A 20414-nucleotide genomic window follows, 5' to 3' on the forward strand; every position below is an offset into this window, starting at 1 on the left:
AGTCGAATTACTATATTCTCGATGGCGACTGGTCGAGACACAAAAGAAAACATCCACCAGCACCCCAAGAAGGGGTCTTCCTGCACCCCAGTCTCACTGGCAGCTGGGTAAGACACAGGAAGTAGTATCCACATGATCCGCAGTCCTCCATCCATGCTTGCTAACCCCACTTGCTAGCTGCAATCCGTGCCTCCTAACCCAGCCATGGCAGTTATATTAGTGGCTAATGGCTAACTGGTTACAGCTGATGGCCAACTAGTCACAGCTGATGACCATCTACTACCCGAGCCAGCACCTTTCCACATGAGGCCGAGAGCCTGGAAACTATACTATACTCCTGGCTCTGTCTCCACACTCCACCCTTCCAGGGTCTCACCTCACAATCTATGTGATAAGTGTCTTCCACAAGGGGCCCTGTGTCAGGAACCCAACTCACGAGAAAAAGTTCCAGTCCAGTTCAAGTAATGTCTCAGGGGGTGTCCCTCAATGTCCACCTACTTCCTGGGCACAGCCAGGGCCTCTCAGGGTATTGTGCTGGAACAATAGTGGCTCACAGCCAAGGTGCTTACATATTCTCGATGGCGGCTGGTCAAGACACAGGAAGCAAACATCCACCTGTTCCACTACATGGTGATACGTTCCGAAGCAAACAGCCAAGCAGTCCATCAAATCAGGGAAGAAAGGCAATTCCTCATAGTCCACAGTCATTTCCCAGGGCTGAGCGTTGGCCTCACAATGTGTGCTGTCTCCACAGGGTGAGGACTCCAAGTCCTCCCCAACCTGGGGGTGGGGTACAACATTGACCTCACCCTCATCCTCCACCGAGGACTCAGAAAGAGTTTCCTCCTGGGACCACAAGTCCCTCACCTGGGCTGCCTCAACAAGCATATCCCAGCCCACAAGGCCACAATGAACTTTGCTTTCTCTGGCCTATGCTGGTTGGAGAACCATCCATGTCTTCCCACCTCTCCACAGGGGTCCAGCTCTCTGGGAGCTGCACGGCTTTTTCTGTGCTGGTCGGAGAACCATCCATGTTCTCCCATCCTTCCATGGGGGCCCAGCTCCTGAGAACAGTGGCCACTGGGCACCACACACTGTGCGGGGGGGAGAGGGGGGCACACGTCCTCCCGCCCAGAGTCAGACACCATTCCTACCTGGCCAGAATCCTGCTCACCGCGCCAGGTGTCTGAGTGGGTGGTGGCCTCGGTGTAAGATGTCCACAACTCTAGGAGCCCATGGTAGCAGCAGACCACCAAAAGGAAGGTGACGCTTGCTTTGACCAATAGGGCAGTGTGCCATCTGGAGGCTTGAGAGGACCACCAATTCACTGAGGGGTCACATTTCTCCCAAGCAGATCACGTTTCCTGTTCCTGGCGCTGCTCCTCATGGTCTTCCTGAGACTGAGTGTTCATACAAGCAAACTGCTCCACCGCCCTTTGGAGAGTTCTGGCCGGCACCATACCCTGCTCACGAAACTGAGCTTTCATACATATAAACTGCTCCATTACCCCTTTGGGGATTCTGGCTGGCACCATACCCTGCTTGTTGTGCCATGTGTAATGCAGTATCTCTGATCTCGCTCCCCCCACAAGAATGCAGGATACAGTGAGGCCAAAAAGGAACAACGGAGCCATAGATACGGGAGCCATACCACTATATTCTTGATGGCGACTGGTCGAGACACAAAAGCAAACATCCACTAGTACCCCAACAAGGGGGTCTTCCTGCACCCCAGTCTCACTGGCAGCTGGGCAGGACACAGGAAGTAGGATACACACGATCCACAATCTGCCATCCGTGCTTGCTAACCCCACTTTCTAGCTGCAGTCTGCAGTCCGCTTCTCTGCCAACCAACAAAAACCACACTTGCTAGCTGCAATCCGTGCCTGCTAGCCCAGCCACGGCAGTTACATTAGTGGCTAGTGGCTAACTGGTTACAGCTGATGGCCATCTACTACCTGAGCCAGCACCTTTCCACGTGAGGTCGAGAGTCTGGAAACTGCTTTCCTGGCTCTGTCCCCACACCCTCTGTCGTGCGGGAGGCCCTGCTCGCTGCGCCATGTGTTGTGCGGAGCGGCCTGTGGGGTCTCTGCTCCCGCTCCCCACACAAGAACACAGGATATGGTGAGGCCAAAAAGGAACACCCACGGAGCCATAGATAGGGGAGTCATACCACTATGGTCTCACTGGAGGCTGGGCCCACCGGACGCGCGACCTGCTGTCCGCCTTTCCGCCAACTGACCGACAACTCTCCTCCACTCTCCTCGACTCTCTTCCTCTACTCTCTTCTGCTCTCCTCGGCTCTCCTCGGCTCCTCGGCAATCCTCGGCTGTCCTCGGTAGCCGCAGCAGTTATACTAGCGGCCAATTGGCCAACCGTCCACAGCCAACGGCCAACCAGCCTCAGCCGAAGGCCATCCACCACTGGAGCCAGCACCCTTCCATGTGAGGCCGAGAGCCTGTAAACTACTTTCTGGGGCTCTGTCCCCACAGCCTCCCACTCCTCTCGTTCCCTGTGTCCTTTACTCTTGCTTTAAATCTAATCCTCCACGAGGCACCTCCAGTGGTCTAGCCGTGGTGTCAGTTGGTAAGTGGATATGCCTGGGGACATCCATGGGGCACCAGGAATTCCATGAACCGGGTCAACGACCCTGATCATAGCCATGCTGAGTATGCTCACACAGCTAACAGGCATTCACATTCTCTCTCTCTATCTCTCTCTCTCTCACACTCTCTCTGAACTATGTGGTAATGTGCACTAATTATGTAACTCCAGAGATAGAGCAAACTGGCAGAATATCAGGGGGATGCCCCTCAATTTCCTGGCCAAGTGTGGGGACAGAGTCCCAGAGAGCAGTTTCCAGGTGCTGGCTCGGGTAGTAGATGGTCGTCAGCTGTGGCTAGTTGGCCGTCAGGTGTAACCAGTTAGCCAATTAACCACTGGTATAACTGCTGCGGCTGTGCAGGTTGGAGAGTCGAGTCGAGTGGAGAGTGAGTCAGTTGGTTGGCAGGCAGAAAAGCAGACAGCAGTTTGCAGGTCGTGTGACTCCAGCCTCCAGTGAGACTATAGTGCCACCAGTGAAACTATAGTGATATGACTTCCCTATCTATGGCTCTGTGAGTGTTCCTTTTTGGCCTCACCATATCCTGTGTTCTTATGTGGGGAGCCGGACTAGAGGACGCAGTGCACGACAAATGGCACAGCGAGCAGGATCCCCCGCACGACACCAAGTTATATCAAACCACTATCCCCACAGCCATAGGAGGTGGCCCCTCTAGTCTACAAACTGGGAACTTGTAATCCCTTGTCTCTGCTGTTGGAGCTTCTCAGGCTAATCACTGGCACATGCTCTGGCTTGTAGGCCACCTGGGCTTCATGCTGGGCCTCTTGGTCTGAAGCCAATCTGTGGTTCTGGGCTGGTCAGAGACCAGGTTTTGACCCCAAGCTCCTCATTTCAGGAGGATTTGGTTCTATGAGTACTTTGGTTTATTTGTGACTTATTTGTTTTATTTGCATCTAGTCTGTCTTTTCCGTTTTTCTTTTCCATTTCAATTTGTATCTTAGACACCAAGCTGATGGGGAGCTCTGTATCTATACTTTCTGAGAGCCCCCTAGGTCATATATTAGCAAACTGGTTAACTTATAAGCAAATGAAATTTTATTATAACACTGCTTGGCCCATATATGTTCTAAATTCTAAGGAAAGGTAGCCTCTCAATGGGATTTTTGCAGTTAAAATTGTTTTTGTACACCAACTCTTTATTCAGAAACTTGGCAAAAGTAAGTCTTCACTTTTCTAACTCTCAGTGACTTTCAATCTCTTGCAGATAGCCTGAAAAGTAAACAAAGGGGGCTGCTGCAGCTGCTGCCTGAGGCTGAGGTAACTAAAGAGAAATGAGGCACTTTTAAACATCCTGCAGGGGGCAAGCCCTTCCCCATTCCGTATTACAGCCTCCTGAAGTTGTAAGGGAAACTATAAGATCTTAGGTCCTCTCTGCAATTATTGGTGGTTCTGTTTATATACATCTCATCTCTGAAATCTGTACTTGTCTGTGTTTTATGTATGTGTGTGTGTATGTGTGTGTGTAGTATTTTTGCCTCCTGATATTTATAATGTTTGATTGGTTTAAAATGAAGGATTGAGCATTTATATTAAGACAATAAAAACTAACCCAAGTACTTTTCAGGATCATGTAATCTAAAGAAATATTTGATATTAAAGCTGGTTTAACTTTTAGTTAAATAGATGTCAACGAAAAAACACCCAGCCTAAGAGAAAGCTTACTTTATTTGAGCCAAACTGATGCCAATGGCCGGGAAGCAAAGTCTCAACAGATTGAGAAAATGCTCCGGAAAATGGCCATTTTGTGACTTATTTTATACATTAGAATCAAAGGAGGAAGGTTACATGAAATCCATTGGTTGTAGATTAAGGGGGTGAGAGAAAGCAAAGCGGAAATATCTCTGGGATTGGATAAAAAGCAAATTGGAGAGACACACTCTTCTTTTACATTGGTGGGTACAGGATAGTTTATAACATTTTGCAGCACATAGAGATGGTATTTAGGGACCAAGGTAACAATGAGGGATTTTGTAGTTTCCTGCTCTGGTGTGGTGGGTTGTGCCCCCTGGTGGGTCCAGAAAAAGGGATTACTCTGACATTCCAAGGGTATGTTATCTTAGATGCAAAAATACAATAAATAGGCTCACTTAAGGTAAAGATTGACCTTTATCAAGGAAGCTACAGGCCAAGGATGTGACTTCTCACCATGGCCCACCTTAGTTATGCATTTTAATGTTCACACCATCCTATGTGGTTATTTTGTTTCCTGAGCTTGTCAGGTTTAACATGTAGCCCCTTTTCTGTCCACATAGACATGTCTTTTAAGGTTATTAACATCAAATATGGTATCTCTTGTTTTACCTAAGTTTGCAAAAATAAATTCATGTTATCTCTCTTACAAATTTGTCAAGAAAATATATTGGGTAATTAACGTTGAAATCTCATAGAGTTAAGAACTAATAAGGAGTAACTAAAATAAGGTGTTACCATGTTTCCCCAAAAATAAGACCTAGACGGACAATCAGCTCTAATGCGTCTTTTGGAGCAAAAATTAATATAAGACCCAGTCTTATTTTACTATAATATAAGACTGGGTTTTTAATATAATACAATATAATATAATTTATAATATAACATAATATAATTAATATAATATAATACTGGGTGTTATTTTACTATAAGACCAAGTCATTATAATATAATGTAATGTAACGTAATACTGGATCTTATATAAATTTTTGTTCCAAAAGATGCATTAGAGCTGATTGTTTGGCTAGGTCTTATTTTCAGGGAAAAATGGTGGATAAAACTTTCAGTAATAATTATACAATGTGGATGCTTGGACGTAGATTCTCAACATCTGTTGGTAACTTAAGATTTTAGTTTTAATAAGCTTTCTTAAATGATAAAAGTTATTAAATATCTAGGTATTTCAAAATAATGAAATACTAAAATATTAATTATTGGATGAGTCTGAGTTCATCTATTTCTTGTCACAAAAACGTTAAAAGACAAAGATCTGTTAATAAATATATCTTTTTTTTTTTTTTAAGGGGAACAGGACTTTATTGGGGAACTGTGTGTATTTCCAGGATTTTTTCCAAGTCAAGGTGCTGTCTTTTCAATCTTAGTTGTGGAGGGTGCAGTTCAGCTCCAGGTCCAGTTGCTGTTGTTAGTTGCAGGCGGCGGAGCCCACCATCCTTTGCAGGAGTCGAGGAGTCGAACTGGCAACCTTGTGGTTGAGAGCCCACTGGCCCATGTGGGAATCGAACCAGCAGCCTTTGGCATTAGGAGCATAGAGTTCCAACTGCCTGAGCCACTGGGCCGGCCCCAATAAATATATCTTGTCTTTTTATGAAAGCCTATGTGTTTGAAGGTTGCAAAATATGTTCCTGGATTTGCCAATGGAAATGCTTGCTTTTAGTTGTCAGTAAAAATTAAGGTTGTGAAGATTATGGATTCTAATTAATATGAAAGGAAATGATGTGTGTTTTCAAAGAAGGTATAAGGTATGGAAATACATTTTTTTGGAAGAAATTAAAAGAAGGTAGTTTGTCCTAAGGATGGTTATTTCTGAATGAGTGAGAGACAAACTATAATGCAGGGACTCAGCTCCCTTTCCCCACAAGAACACAGGATATGGTGAGACCCAAAAGGAACAACAACAGAGCCATAGATAGGGGAGTCATACCACTATATTCTCAATGGCGACTGGTCGAGACACAAAAGCAAACATCCGCCAGTACCCCAGTGAGGGGTCTTCCTGCACCCGTCTTGCTGGCAGCTGGGTGAGACACAGGAAGTAGGAGCAACATGATCTGCAATCTACAATCTGCTTGCTAACTGCACTTGCCAGCCGCAATCCACCATTTGCCTCTCTGCCAACCAACCAACCAACCCCCTAGCATAGCCATGGCAGTTATATTAGTGGCTAATGGCTAACTGGTTACAGTTGATGGCCATCTGATCACAGCTGATGGCCATCTACTACCTGAGCCAGCACCTTTCCACGTGAGGTCGAGAGCCTGGAAAGTGCTCTCTGGGACTTTCCCCACACAAACTAAGAGGGACTGAAAAAGATGTAGGTTTGTGAAGGAAAATCTTGAAGGAATTTTATGTATGGTTAAGCTAAATGCAATTAATTAAGTTTAAATATCAAAAGTAAGTTGGTGCAAAATTCGAGTTAAGTTTTCTCCCTCTGCTAAATAAGACAAATTTTGTTAGGCTATTGGTCTGCTACCAATATTATGAAAATGTTTTCTGCCTGAAAAGCAAAGATTATATATGTCATCAAAATAATTTCTATGTTTTATATTGTCTTAAATAGGTCTTTATTTACTAAAAAAACAACACTGAATCTAAAAACTAAGTTTTGCTAATAGTTATGTAAACTTCTGTATTTTATTATAGAACTACTTGACTTCATATGCCCTTCTCTGTGTCAGTACAGGCCAGTGTTTAAGGAAGCTTAACCTAATGTTTTCCCTAACTAGGAGGGAACTGTAATGGTTCTGGCCCACTGTTACATCCCTGATAAAGAGGCTCAGATCCTAGAGAAAGCCAGGAAATTTATTTAAATGTTGTTAACAACCAAGACAGAAAAAAATGAGAAAAATAGGGAACAGTGAGACCAGACAAGACCAGAGACAGGCCAGACTTTTGGACACAGTTAAAGGCAATTCAGGGCTGAAGCCACTTCAGGGCACCCCAGAAACCCCAGAAGAGGAAACGCCAGATAAAGGAATCTACTTTGGATGTAGAAGCCCAGCCCACTGGAATAAGGAGTGTCCTAACCCTCCAAAGCAGCCGTGCCCTCTGTACAAACTAAAGGGCACTGGAGGAGTGAGTGCTCCCTGTTCTGAAGGGAGCAGGGACCAGCTCCCTCCCCACAAATGGCTGTGATCATTAATGGGCCTGAAGCTCCCAGTGGCTCTCAAACTATTCTCATCACAGGGGCAAAACTGCAGGTGACCCTTGATGTGGCAGATAGGCCTATTAATTTCCTGATTAAAATGGAAGCCATTTACTCCGTCTCAACTGCTCATTCTGGACCTTTTTCCTCTGAAAACTGTTTGGTTGTAAAGATAAAAAGCTCGTTTTACTCAACCGGTTCCTTACCATTGGTCTATACCTTAGAGAAAATGTAAAATGAGAAAATCAGACTTGAAAAGGACTCTGAAAAAGTTTCATCAGGAGACCTGTAAGCCCTGGCTCTAACTGCTGCCCACTGCTTTAGAGTCTAACCTCAATTTGTTACTTCCTATATTACTAACAGGAAAAGTTCAGCAGGCACTTAGGATATATAGGGACCGGCATCTCCTCCAGACCAACCCCTCTACACCTTGTAGCTCTGGAAACCCAGGGTGTAACCGGAAGCCAAATGAGTCAAAGGAGTCTGGGGCTCTGCGCCACTCAGCCAATAGACTGACACAGGAGTTGGGTCATAGAATAAGCGTTTATTATCAGAGCACCTGTGATCTGAGAAGGAAGTGGGTTAACACCTCCAAAAACTGCCTTAACATTCTCAAGCTGGCTGGGGGTATTTAAGGGAAAATCAGGGCACTCTCCCAGAGGCTGCATGATGTCCTGGAGTCTATTCTCCTTTCATGATGCCACCTTCTGTCATTGTATCTCTTGTGGTACCAGCAGTCTAGAACGGTGGGGGAGTAACCTGGGAAAATGCTAAATAATAGAGTTTGCACCCTGTTTCCCCAAAAATAATACCTAGCCAGACAATGAGCTCTAATGCATATTTTGGAGCAAAAATTAATATAAGACCTTATATTGTATTGTATTGTATTGTATTGTATTGTATTGTATTGTATTGTATTGTATTATATTATAAGACCCGGTCTTATTTTACTATAATGTAATTAATATAATATAATATAATATAATATAATATAATATAATATAATATAAAATTATATAATAATATAATATAATATACACTATAATGTAATATAATATAGAGCTGATTGTCTGGCTAGGTCTTATTTTCAGGGAAACACGGTAATTAGCAAGCATCTACAAGGTGATCTTCTAAGATAAGGAGTTGGAACAGGGACAGGGCCTCTGGGAGGCATTCTGAGTTTAGCCACAGAGGGTGTGAAGCCCACCTGGATGGTGACAGGGCATCCCAGAGGCATTCTGAATACAGGGGGCCCAGCTGGGCCCTGCTTCAAGAGGACCGAGTACTATTAAAGTCCTATAAGGAAGGGTCTCTGACAGATCAGTTGGCTCCTAATAAAAGGGGCCTGATATAGTTCTGAGCACCCCAACTACTGTCGGGCAACAGAGAGTCAGCAGCTGGGTCCACTTTCCTCAAATCTAACCTGTTTCACTTAAGATTCCACAGGACTCCCCCAGAAAGGAAGACTGTCACCCCTGTTCCTAAGAGCCAACTGAAGACCTTAAGCTCCTCTTCAAACAAACAAGCAAATCAATCTCTCAAGACTGATAAGTACTGATAACTGCTAGAGATGCTCATTATTGCCTTTTTGTTTAGCCTTATTTTGGGTCTAGTTTTCCTCTTTACTGGGAGCTGCATTAAACACATCACTATAACTTTTAGTCCCTTTGGCTCTCTTCTTCCCCAGACTCCTCTGGGAAGAGCAGGAAAGTAACTTTATTGTTAATTTTCTGGAAGTGATAATCTTTAACCCTTGTCTTTTAGTTTCATTGTCAGGTTTGTGTCATCTGAGACACAGGAGTTTCATCTACAGATGGTCATCCACCAGGGGCTATCAGGCCCAACCACCAACAGTGGGGGTTTTGACCCGCTAGGGCCAAGTCCATTTCTGCCGTTCCCCTGCTTTTAAGTATGTGGATGCTGGGAACAAAATGTCCTTCCCCCTAGGCAGAGTGCTTGGTTCAGCCTGGACTACAAGCTTCACAGGCCCCAGGACCTGTTGTAGCTCTGTGCTCAAAGGGCTTGAACTAGGGTGCTATGTTACTCCAAGTAGGCACCCCACTTGGTGAGGGTGGTGGTCTGTGCCACCCCCGTTTTGGGTCCCTGGGTCCACGTACGGACCCACCCTTGCACGGGATAGGTTGTTCGAACCAACTCCCATGTCATCCCTGTGATGGCTCCTGTGGCCACTAGGGCTGCGTACACAGCAGCCAGCTGTTCTCAATTAGAGAGTAACGGACTTCTGCTCCTTTCCACAATTGGGACCAAAATCCCACTGGCGACCGGAGACACTCCTGCTGTTGCCAGAGGCCCCAACCGTACCCCTCTTGGGTTACATGAACATCAAGTTCAAACGGGCGACCAGGATCTACTACTTGTAGAGCCTGTGCCTGCTTCACTGCTTGTTTTGTGGCAACAAAGCCTTCTCTATCGCCTCTGTCCAATCCCATGAGGCCCCCTTTTTTAACATGGAATACGTTTGCTATTTGTGCTAAATGGAATACAAACACCCACCAATACCCCAGCAGATCCAAATATGTCTGCAGTTGGTCGGCCGGAGAAATGCTTGTATCTTATCAATAATCGTTTCAGGTATGACCTTTGTCTTACCCGACCACACAACACCCAAAAACTTGACAGATAAGCCAGGGCCTTGGACTTTTTCCTCATTCACTGCCCAGCCATGTGACTTCAGGTGGTAGAGAAGAGAGCGAGCTGCTTGCTCTAAATCTGAAAGAGAATCAGATGTTAGTAAATATCATCAACATAGTGAAACAGGACCACAGAGGATGGGTGCTCCCACTGTGCCAAGTCCTGGGCCACGAGCCCGTGGCAGATAGTGGGCTGTGCAAGTATCCTTGCGCAAGGACTTGAAAAGTCCATTGCCGCCCATCTCTAGTAAAAGCAAACTGCTCTTGACACTCAGGTGCAATGTCAATGGAGAAAAAGCATTGGCCAAGTCCTCTACATAGTGGTACGTTCCCAGGTGGACAGTCAGACAATCCATCAAATCGTGTATTGAAGGCACTGCAGCGTGCAATGGTAGCATCACCTTATCTAACTCCCTATAGTCCACAGTTATTCACCAGGTCCCATCTGGCTTCTTGACAGGCCATACTGGGGAGTTAAAGGGACTGTGCGTTGGCCTCACAATATGTGCCTTCTCCAATTCCAAAATTGTAAGACCAATCTCCTCCTGTCCTCCTGGCAGGCAGTTCTGTCGCACTGTAACCACATGCTGGGGCTGTGGCAACACTTGAGGAGGGTGGTGAGCATGCCCGCGTGTCACTGCTTTCACCACCTGGATCCGGAGATGGAACTCTCCTACCGACGTCTGTAAGCTGAGGCCATGTAGCACCCCTAGAATATATTCCAGAACGGGGAAGAGATACACCTTGTAGGAATGAGGGGGAAGCCTTCCCATACCCAGTGGTAAGGAAACAGCTTTTACCATCACAGTCTTTCCCTCGTACCCATCAATGCAGATTGCTGGTCCAAGGAACAGTTCTGGGTTCCCATAAATAAGACTGCAGTCTGTGCCAGTGTCAACTAGAGCCAAAACCCTCTGCACATTAGAAGGGGAGCAATGTATGGACAGTTCCATGTGGGTCCTCCAGTCCCCGCTCATCCCCTCTGAACGGGTACGTTGGCCCCAACCCTAATCAAGCTGAAAGTAGTGGGCTTAAGCGGCCGCATGAAGTCCTGGAGGGACACGGGTGGTGCTTTCCCAGACTTCTCCTTTAGGCTTCACTGGAATTGCTGTTCCAGACGCAGCTGTTTCCAAAGTTCCAACAAGAGTGCATTGGGTTGTGTCGTGCGGGGTGTCATGCAGAGTCTCTGCTCCCGCTCCCCATACAAGAACGCAGGATATGGTGAGGCCAAAAAGGAACACCCACGGAGCCATAGGCAGGGGAGTCATACCACTACGGTCTCACTGGAGGCAGGGTTCACTGGACGTGCGACCTGCTGTCCCTTTTGTCTGCAACCCACCGGCGACTCTCTTTCACTCTCCTCCTCTCTGCTAGCGTAGCCACAGCAGTTATATTGTGGCCAATGGCTCACTGGTTACAGCTGACGGCCAACTAGCCACAGCTGATGGCCATGCAATCACAGTTGGCCATTTACTACCTGAGCCAGCACCTGTCTATGTGAGGCCGAGAGCCTGGAAACTACTTTCTGGGGCTCTGCCCCCACAGGTTGTTGGTCTATTTTTTCCCTATCAACCCCCACTGCCATGAGATCATGCCACATCTGCTTGCATGTTACTCTCTGAGGCCCGTGAATTCGCCCCCTTACTTTTGAGTTAGGCTTCCAGGTCTTCACTTCTCAGACCTCCTGTCTTAACTTCCCTTGCCACTGGCTTTCAACATCCCCCAGGGTGGCCATGACGGTGGTACTTCATGGATCTGCCACCCCACACAGGGAATAAGAATGGCAACCAAGGATCCAAAAGCACTCGTAGGTGCAGTATCCAAAACCAATCTCTCATTCTGGCTGTAAAAAGCTCGTCATCCAGCCCCCGCATATTAGGGTTGAACATAGCATGTCTCATACCCATTTCACGGGTGATTTGAGTAAGTTCAGTATACGATTGCCATTTACTCACAGTGTCTGGCAGTTCACCAGCCTCTCCCCATACTGTGCATACTGCAGCAGTGAGCCACTCCATTGGAGTGTGGTTGCCCTGGTCTTGGGCCAACGTACGACAATTCTGTAACCTTTGACGCAGGGATGGATGCACTGCCATGGAGGCTAGCTTTTCCATTTCACCTGGGGAGCAGGGAATGTTGTCTGCTCCCTCATCCCATAAACGTAATAGCCAAGCCGAGACTGGCTCTCCAGGGCACTGTCGGTACCACCTCCCCAGCTCCTGCAACTCAGGGGGAGTGTAAGGGGTGTAGATTGTGAACTCAGTCACTGCTAGGTTGCTGGCAGCAACGCCCCCGGGGCCCAAAGGTTGCTTCTGCTTTACCTTTTGCTTCATGATGGGCTGGGCGTGGAGGTTGAGAGCTACACTGTCTCCACTTGCGTCATCCACCTCTGTCTCATGGTTTCCACTGTGGGCTTCCTCCTCTAACAGGCGGACCCATGCTTCTACCGCCTCCCACCGGGACACCTGGTCCTGTACCTGGGCTATTCCAGCAAGCGCTTCCTCCAAGTTATGACACAATGCTGTGAGGACCTCCTCTAACTGGCGGTCCCAAGCTTCCAGCACCTCCCGCCAGGACTGCTGGTCCCGCACCTGGGCTGTTTCATTAAATGCGTCTTCTGTGTTTGACTGTCATGCAGGGTGGCATGCGGGCTCTCTGGTCCCGCTCTCCACATAAGAATGCAGGACATGGTGAGGCCAAATAGGAATACCCACGGAGTCATAGATAGGGGAGTCATACCACTATAGTCTCGCTGGCAGCTGAATTGGAGACAGAGGAAGCAGGAGCCACATGATCTGCAATCTGCCGTCCACTTTTCTGCCAACCAACTAACCCTACTTGCTAGCTGCAATCCGCCGTGCTAACTGCAATCCGCTATTACTAGCTCAGCCACCATCTTCTTGCTAGCCCTGATTTTCCTGCTAGTGTAGCCACAGCAGTTATATTAGTGGCCAATGGCTCACTAGTTACAGCTGACGGCCAACTAGCCACAGCTGATGGCCATCAAATCACAGTTGATGGCCATTTACTACCCGAGTGAGCACCTTTCCACACGAGAGCAAGAGCCTGGAAACTGCACTCATGGCTCTGTCCCCACAACGACGCAATGCGGTGAGGAACAATCAGCCCACATGGCTGGCTATACCCTTCGCATCCTCCGGCAACCGCTCAGCTAGAACCTGCAGGGCCTTCTCCATGCTGGCCGGAGAGCCATCCATGTCCTCCCACCCCTCCTCGGGGGTCCAACTCTTGAGAACAGTGGCTACCAGGTACCATACACTGTGTGGGGGCCACACGTCCTCCTGCCCAGAGTCAGATACCATTCCTACCTGGCTGGAATCCTGCTTGCCACACCAGGTGTCCAAGTGGGTGGTGGCCACGGTGTAAGATGTCCACAGCTCAAGGAGCCTATGGCAGCAGCAGACTACCAAAAGGCAGGCAATGCTTGCTATGGCCAAGAGATGGTATGCCATTCGGAGGTTGAGAGAACCACCAATTCACCGAGGGGTCATGTTTCTCCCAGGCAGATCGCATTTCCTGTTCTTTGTGCTGGTTGAGACCCTGCTCACTGTGCCAAGTGTAATGCAGGGTCTCTAGTCCTGCTCTCGGTGAGTGGACACAGAATATGGTGAGGATGAAAAGGAACACCAACGGAGCCATGGATGGGGGTTCATACCACTATATTCTCACTGGTGGCTGGATTGGAGATACAGGAAGCAAGATCCACACGAGCCGCAATCTGCCATCCACTTCTCTGCCAACCACACTTGCTATCCTCAATCCGTGTTTGCTAGCGTAGCCATGGCAGTTATATTAGTGGTTAATGGCTAACTAGTTAGAGCTGACGGCCATCTGATCACAGCTGATGGCCATCTACTACCCGAGCCAGCACCTTTCCATGTGAGGTCGAGAGCCTGGAAACTGCTCTCTGGGGCTCCGTCCCTACAAGCTAGCAGGCTGTTCACCAACATCATAGGGTTGACCTGAAAGTCCAGCATAGAAGACGCCAAATCTTAATTTTCTTAAACAAGGACTCCAAAAGTTTAGTCTCACTTTTTCTGGGGTTTCAAGGGCCTTGTGTGCCACAAGACTACTTTCCTGATAGCTAACAGATGATTTAACTTGGCCTTCTCATTTCTCGGTATTACTAGGAAGGTCTGCTGTTCCTCTAAGCCTCCTGTTCTCTCCTCTCTTAGAGCAGACAGCTGAGCTGGCATCACTACAGCTCACACCTGCCCAGGTAGGTTCAGCCCTTTCTGTGCATTGTCTCTTTTAATAGCTATAAGTAGGAGAGCCTGTTTTGGGGGGATATCTTCATGACTGTCTTCTTCCAGTCTGAATAAAATGATGCCCCATTTGAGAGAACTATCCCTATCCAGAGCATTTTTTTCTACATAATACACATACCTATGATTTCTCCTCTTTTAATCAAGTTACATCAAGTAAAAGGTTGAGATATCTGTTTTCTTACAACCTAACTCTTTTAAAGAGAAAATGTGCCTCTTTATAAATCCAAATTCACAATAGAAACTACATTCTTAAACTGCCAATGTGGCACTCAGGACAAACTTTTTATAAGAGAGACACAAACTGGGAGCCCCTGGGTTGTTGTCAGCTTGCTGAAGTGTATTTGGGGTGTCCCACTTCCCAAATTTTACAAAAGTTTGAGTCAGCATTTTAATATCAGGTATGTTCACATAAAAATCCAGACTTCCATTTTTCTTGAAAAATGTAAGTTATAGCTAAGCCCTAGGATTTTCCTTTATACTTGACAACAAGCAGCTGGACCTACTTTTTTTTGGCTAGGATAAGTGCTTTCCAGTTCACTGCAGATTCTAGCATTCAAACAATGACCATACACCCCAGCCCCTAAAAAAAGAACTTAAATCCTCTTAGATAAAAAATTAAAGGGGTGTGATGAGAGCTGCCTTATGATTGTTCTCTGCATCTTCAAGGCACCTCTCTTTCATCCTCAATTCCTGAGCACTGAAGTCATGGGAACTTGAGATCCCAAGTTCCAGACAGGTGTGGTAAAGACAGTCACAGGATGTCTTGATAGGATCTGTGAGAGAATAGAAATGGAGAGACTATTAAGGAAAGTGGGAGAGGGGATGAAAGGGAGAAGAAATGGAGAGAAAGTTTGAGGAAAGACGGAGACAGAAAAGGGAGACTTACCTGAGTTTCTTAAACCAGAAGGTTAAGCCTCCACCGATCAGAAGGAGGGACACCAGCAACAGCAGTACTGCCATGACGATCAACCCCGTGGACACATGGCTTCCCTCTGCTTAGGGGAACATAGGAGGTCTCTCAGCCCAGGATCCCTCCCTAGTACAAGTCACCTGGTCTAAGCACATGTGAGGATGCCAGGAGCTTCTTATTTCCTCCCCCATTTAAAGTGCCCACTTGTATTCCCCTGAAGTTTAGATGCCCCAGCTTTTCTCAGGGTGTGGGCATCCATAATTCAGTTCGCTTCAGCATATGACAGCACAGCATATAGAAGAAGGGCAATAGTTCTGTAGCTAGGCAGACTAAAATCTAAATTCAACTCTTCCTCTTCCTAACGATGAGACTCTTGACCTGAGTTAACTTGACCTAGCTTAGCCTCAATTTCTCATCTATAAAGTGAGAATAGTAAATAGTTCTTGCTTCAAAGGAGAATTGTGATGATTAGATGGCATGCTGTGTGCAGAATGCTCAGCCCACACACAGGAAGCAGTTAACCACAGCTTTTTGTGTAATCCTGCCCTCTGAAGTCCCCAGTTCTCTCCTGAGGAATGAATCCTCCTGAGATTCTTCATTTGCCACCTACTTCTGGATCTGTGAGTTTTTTAGTTTCATTTTTCTTGCATATGGAACATCCCGTCTCAATGCTTTTAAAGTTCAGATCTTTATTCCTCTCTTTCCTGTATCTGGGATACCCTTGTTCTGTCCCTCCTGCTTGGGGCCTCATTTCCAAAACTCCTCTATCCTGCATCTGTCCACTGCCACCCCTCCCGCAGCCCCTCTCTATGCTTGAGCATCCTCTCCTCCCATTCCCAGCTGGGCCCCAGTTCTTTCTCACCCCAGTAGAGGATGATGTCTTGTCCTCCTAGACTGCTGTGCCTCACTCGGCAAGTCAGGCCAGCTGCCTCCCCAGCAGCCACATCCAGGGTTACTCGGAGATACCATGTCCCATCAGCATTGGGCAGGAAGTCACCTTGCTGAGTGCCCAGCTGCTCCTGCTCACCCTGCATCCACATCACCCATGAGGGTTTTGGGTAGAATCCTGAGACGTGGCATACCAGCAGCAGACGGCCAGGCCCAGGACTGGGGCCACTGGACAGCCAGGCCTCCGGCTTCACTGTATCCAAAAGGGAATGGAGCATCTTAAAGTGAGGACTCTGTGTTAGAGGCTCCAGGCCTCCTAGCAAGTTCATGCATCCCACTTTTCCACTTCTGGAGATGAAGTGTCTCATAACTTCAATCTATTTGTGTCATCTTCTCCAGGAGGGTCTTCCCTGATCCAGCCTCCTGTAAATGTCCCTGTCTATACTCCTATAGCACCCTGCATTCAGCTGTAACATACCTAGGATGTTTCAAACATCACTTTAATTGGTAATGTCTTCTCATCCTCGCCTTTAAGCAGAGATCCCTAGTGTTTGTTTAATTGAATTCATGGAACCCAAAGGGTGCTCAGTTAATGTCTGTGGAATGAATAAATGTCCTCATGCCTTATCCACCCACACCTGGGCCTTTCTCTTTCCCTGATACTCAAAGGGATGCGAACCCCGGAATGGAAAAACCCAGATGGAGCACCAGAGTGGAGGGCAGGGGTGACACAGGCAGGCTGACCTTGCTTCTCCAGTTCTGGCTGCCCCGCCTCAAGGAGACCTCTGACAAATTGGGGGCAGGTGTCATTGAGGAGCCACTGAATTGTTTCTCTGGTTCCTTGGTCCTGGTTGAGTACTTTGCTGGCCTTTTCGACCCAATGTGGGGCATCTGGGGCTGGCACCCAAGAAGTTCCTTGGAAACTCAGGACATCTCTTCCTTGAAATGCTGTGTGGAAGAAACTTTCTGCGGTGCTCCCAGAGTGCACCTCACATCCAGCAAACACCTGGAGCTCAAAGGGATCTGAGAAGAATGGATAGAGACCAAAGAAGGGAGGGTTTGACAGACTTCTGGAAGGGATCAAGGAGAAAAAAATCGTGTGGGGGTTATACTACCCATAGTTCAGGGAAATGAGAATGGGTGACCCAGGGCAGGAGGAACAAGCGATATTTTGAGGCGTCAGAGACTGGGACCTTTCGGATAAAAGTGGAAATCAGAAAAGGGTGGAGATAGCAGGGAATCCCATCAGGTTGGGCCAGGTTCTCCCAGTTGGGCTCCTGCATCCAGTGTCTCCCCTTGGGTAGCTGCCCAAGATCCCATCCCTCAGCTCACAGTCTACATGCAGCATTTTGGCGAATTCCTGCACATCCCTCGTGAAGCTACGTCGATAAAACCGAAATATATGCTGCAGCTTCTCCCACTGTTGGTTACTTAACTTGCCCTGGGACCAGGGCTTTAGGAAGCGGATGGTGTCCAAATCATTGCTCCAAGTGTGGGTCTGCAGCGCCCCCAGCCACATTGAGCCGTCTGTGCGCGTCCAGCTGCTGTTCGCGAAAGAGGAGATCTGGAGGAAGCGGAGCGAGGGATTCCTTTGCTGGACTACGAGAGAATGGAGATTGGAGTTGTTTCGCGAGTGGCCGGGTGAGCGGACAGTGTGAGGAGAAGGGAAGAAAATAAAATTGATGGGCTTGGGCAGGAGGGGTGGTGTCTTCTAGCTAAAGTGCTCCACCACATTGCCTGGAGCCGGGGAGGGGAGGCTGGGAGCCGCAGATTCTCTGGTGGGATCGCCAGTTAGGTCGCGGCTCCGGGTTTCTGAGATACAGGGGTCTCCATCGGCCCCCAACATGGGTCGCCCCCTTTCCCAGCCCAGCCCCCTCTCGCCGTCTCCCTGGCGCATGCCCGGGCGCTCTTGCTCCACTCACCCTCAGAACTTCCCCAAATCTGGGGGAGCCCCCACAGCAGCAAAAACAGCAAGGGCTCCATGTCGCAGGGCTCCCAGTTCTGACTCCGAGCTGTTTGAAATGCAAAGAGCCCTTGTCAAGGCCCAAGGAGTCCTGACACCACCACTCATTTCAGCATTTTTCATAACCAGCTTGTTTAAATCTGTTTCATTGAGGAGTTTGGCATAGCGTGTGAGAAGATTTGCAACTACTATTTAAGTTTTAAAAGCGGGATATAAAATTGTTTCTATGGTATAACTCCAACCATGTTAAAAATGCAAAGAAAAAAAATAGGAAAGACCGTGATTTAGCAGTGGATGCCTCTAGGAGGAAAGACCAGGGATGATTTTATTTTGCTGTACATTTTTTATGTCTTCCAAAATTTCTAGAAGTATCACATTTATAATCAAGTGCAAACATTAAAACTAATTTTCTCAGTTGTACATTGAGAGGATTGGACTGGGTTGGCTCCGATTCTTTAGGGCTTTCATCTCCCAAGATCCTTTCATCTCAGTGTTCCCCAGACCTTCTCTCCCTCTGTCGTTGGCCCGGCTCTCTCCTGACCCCCACCTCCCCACCCACCCTTCAGGCCCACCTGTGACCCTTCCTGCTGGGCCATTCTGCCTGCTCATTTTCTCCCCTGGTCCCCTCATTCATTTTCCAAATGTAAGCTTCTATGTTTATGAATAGAGACAAGATTCCAGTAAGTACATGGTTAGCCAGCTCCACACTGCTTATGTTGAAAATATAAGCAAAGACATAGTGGTCAAAACCTCACATCATGGTGAAGAAAGGCCCCCTCTCTGGCAAGTCAGAATCTGGGCAGCATCTTGGCACCTCCAGCCCTCCCTCACTCCTTTTATCCAGTCAATCAGTAACTCTTCACAGTTTTACTGTTTTGAAATATATCTTGAATGTGTCTACAGTTCCACACCAACCACCACCCTAGCCTGATCCCCTGAAATAGATTCTTAGGGAGAGACCGCAATCTTTGGCATGGCCTGCAAGATTATGCAGTCTGACCTTGGTCTACCTTCCAACATCATCTCTTACCCTAGTCCCACTTGCTCTGTATTTTAGCAAAGCTGATATGCTTTCAGTTCCTCTAATATGCAAAGCTTCTTCCTGCCCAAGGTCTTTGTACAAACAGTTCTCTCTGCTTTAAAGCTCTTGGCCCTCTCCTCCCCTCAACCCCTTCCAATGCCTAGTTATTTCCTACTCATATTCAGCTCAAAAGGTCATTTCCTCAAGGGAGTCTTGCCAGACCTCACAGACTCTGTATGAGCAAAGGCAGAACTAGGTCAGCCCCCACCTCCACACTTTGTAAACTAGCTAGCTTGGTAAACCTTTTCTCTCAGCATGTATCAGAGCTTGTAACTACAGAAATGTTCGTGTGTGTGTGTGTGTGTGTGTGTGTGCGCGCGTGTGTGTGTGGGTGTGTGTGTGTGTCTTCTCAATCTACTGAAGAGCTGCCAGAATTCAAGGATCATGTCTCCTTACTCCTGTTCCTCCCATTCTGCCAACATTAACACTTCCATCCTCCCACACTTGACTGCTGTTAGACACTTAGAACAGGTGCTGGTTTCACCCTAGTCTGTGGTCTTGCAGATAACTCTCCCCTTGCCTATTTTATTATGCTAATGTTGCCCCAAAACAGTTTGAGAGGACTTTTAAAAAATCATTGTTGCTATAAATAAGGGATTATGTGATTAAAATAACAAAATTGCCCCAATAGTGGGTAAAGGACTGGAAAAGAGGGGAGCTGTGAGGATGGAAGTAAAAAGAAAAATGGTTATATGAATCATTGTACATCTAATTTTCTTTAAATTTCCAACCTCCCTTTAAAAACTTGAACAGTTCAGCTTAGTTTATCTGCATGTTAAAATTTTCAAGTGCTAACATCCTTCCAGACTTAAAGGCAAGAACCATTTTTCTTTTGTTGTTTTTTGTTGTTGTTGCTGTTTTACCAACAACAAAAAGCTAGGCAATACAACCTGCAGAAGTTGGAGTTATCTGAAGATATACAAAAATCAGTTGAGTCAGATATTTTTTAGCTATTACAACTTTCACTGCTTTCTCCTGAGGAGAGACTCACTGAATTACCAAAGAACTTCTCAGAGCAAGACTAACTCCCACATACTGGGGCTCAGAAAACCAGAGCACAGAGAGACGGTGATTTACCCAAGGCCTCAAAATCATCCGCTGGTGGGGAGAAGTTGGCCATAGTATTTCCTAATTTGTCCAGGAGCTAGCTGTGATCC

At 47.2% G+C, this 20414-nt stretch overlaps 1 protein-coding gene across 13 annotated transcripts in view; it reads right to left on the bottom strand.

The window, feature by feature from the left end:
- Window positions 1-4270: 4270 nt before the first annotated feature.
- The window catches only part of LOC109457988 (antigen-presenting glycoprotein CD1d), a 51748-nt gene continuing 35604 nt past the window's right edge, over window positions 4271-20414 (bottom strand). For 8 of the 13 annotated variants that reach the window (XM_074319144.2, XM_019751293.3, XM_019751295.3 and 5 more), the window contains 6 exons: window positions 18136-18225; window positions 17546-17812; window positions 16958-17236; window positions 16188-16466; window positions 15302-15410; window positions 4271-15188 (listed from right to left, as the gene is read on the bottom strand). In XM_074319144.2, the coding sequence (XP_074175245.2) occupies window positions 15167-15188; window positions 15302-15410; window positions 16188-16466; window positions 16958-17236; window positions 17546-17812; window positions 18136-18225 (1046 nt within the window). In that variant the 3' untranslated portion in view covers window positions 4271-15166. The remainder of the gene's footprint in view (window positions 15189-15301; window positions 15411-16187; window positions 16467-16957; window positions 17237-17545; window positions 17813-18135; window positions 18226-20414) is intronic. The other 5 variants (XM_074319145.2, XM_074319150.2, XM_074319149.2 and 2 more) reach the window with 3 other exon arrangements.

The sequence above is a fragment of the Rhinolophus sinicus genome, chromosome 7, assembly GCF_057876585.1.
Source record: "Rhinolophus sinicus isolate RSI-liver-muscle chromosome 7, RSI-T2T, whole genome shotgun sequence".
Lineage (NCBI taxonomy): Eukaryota > Metazoa > Chordata > Mammalia > Chiroptera > Rhinolophidae > Rhinolophus > Rhinolophus sinicus.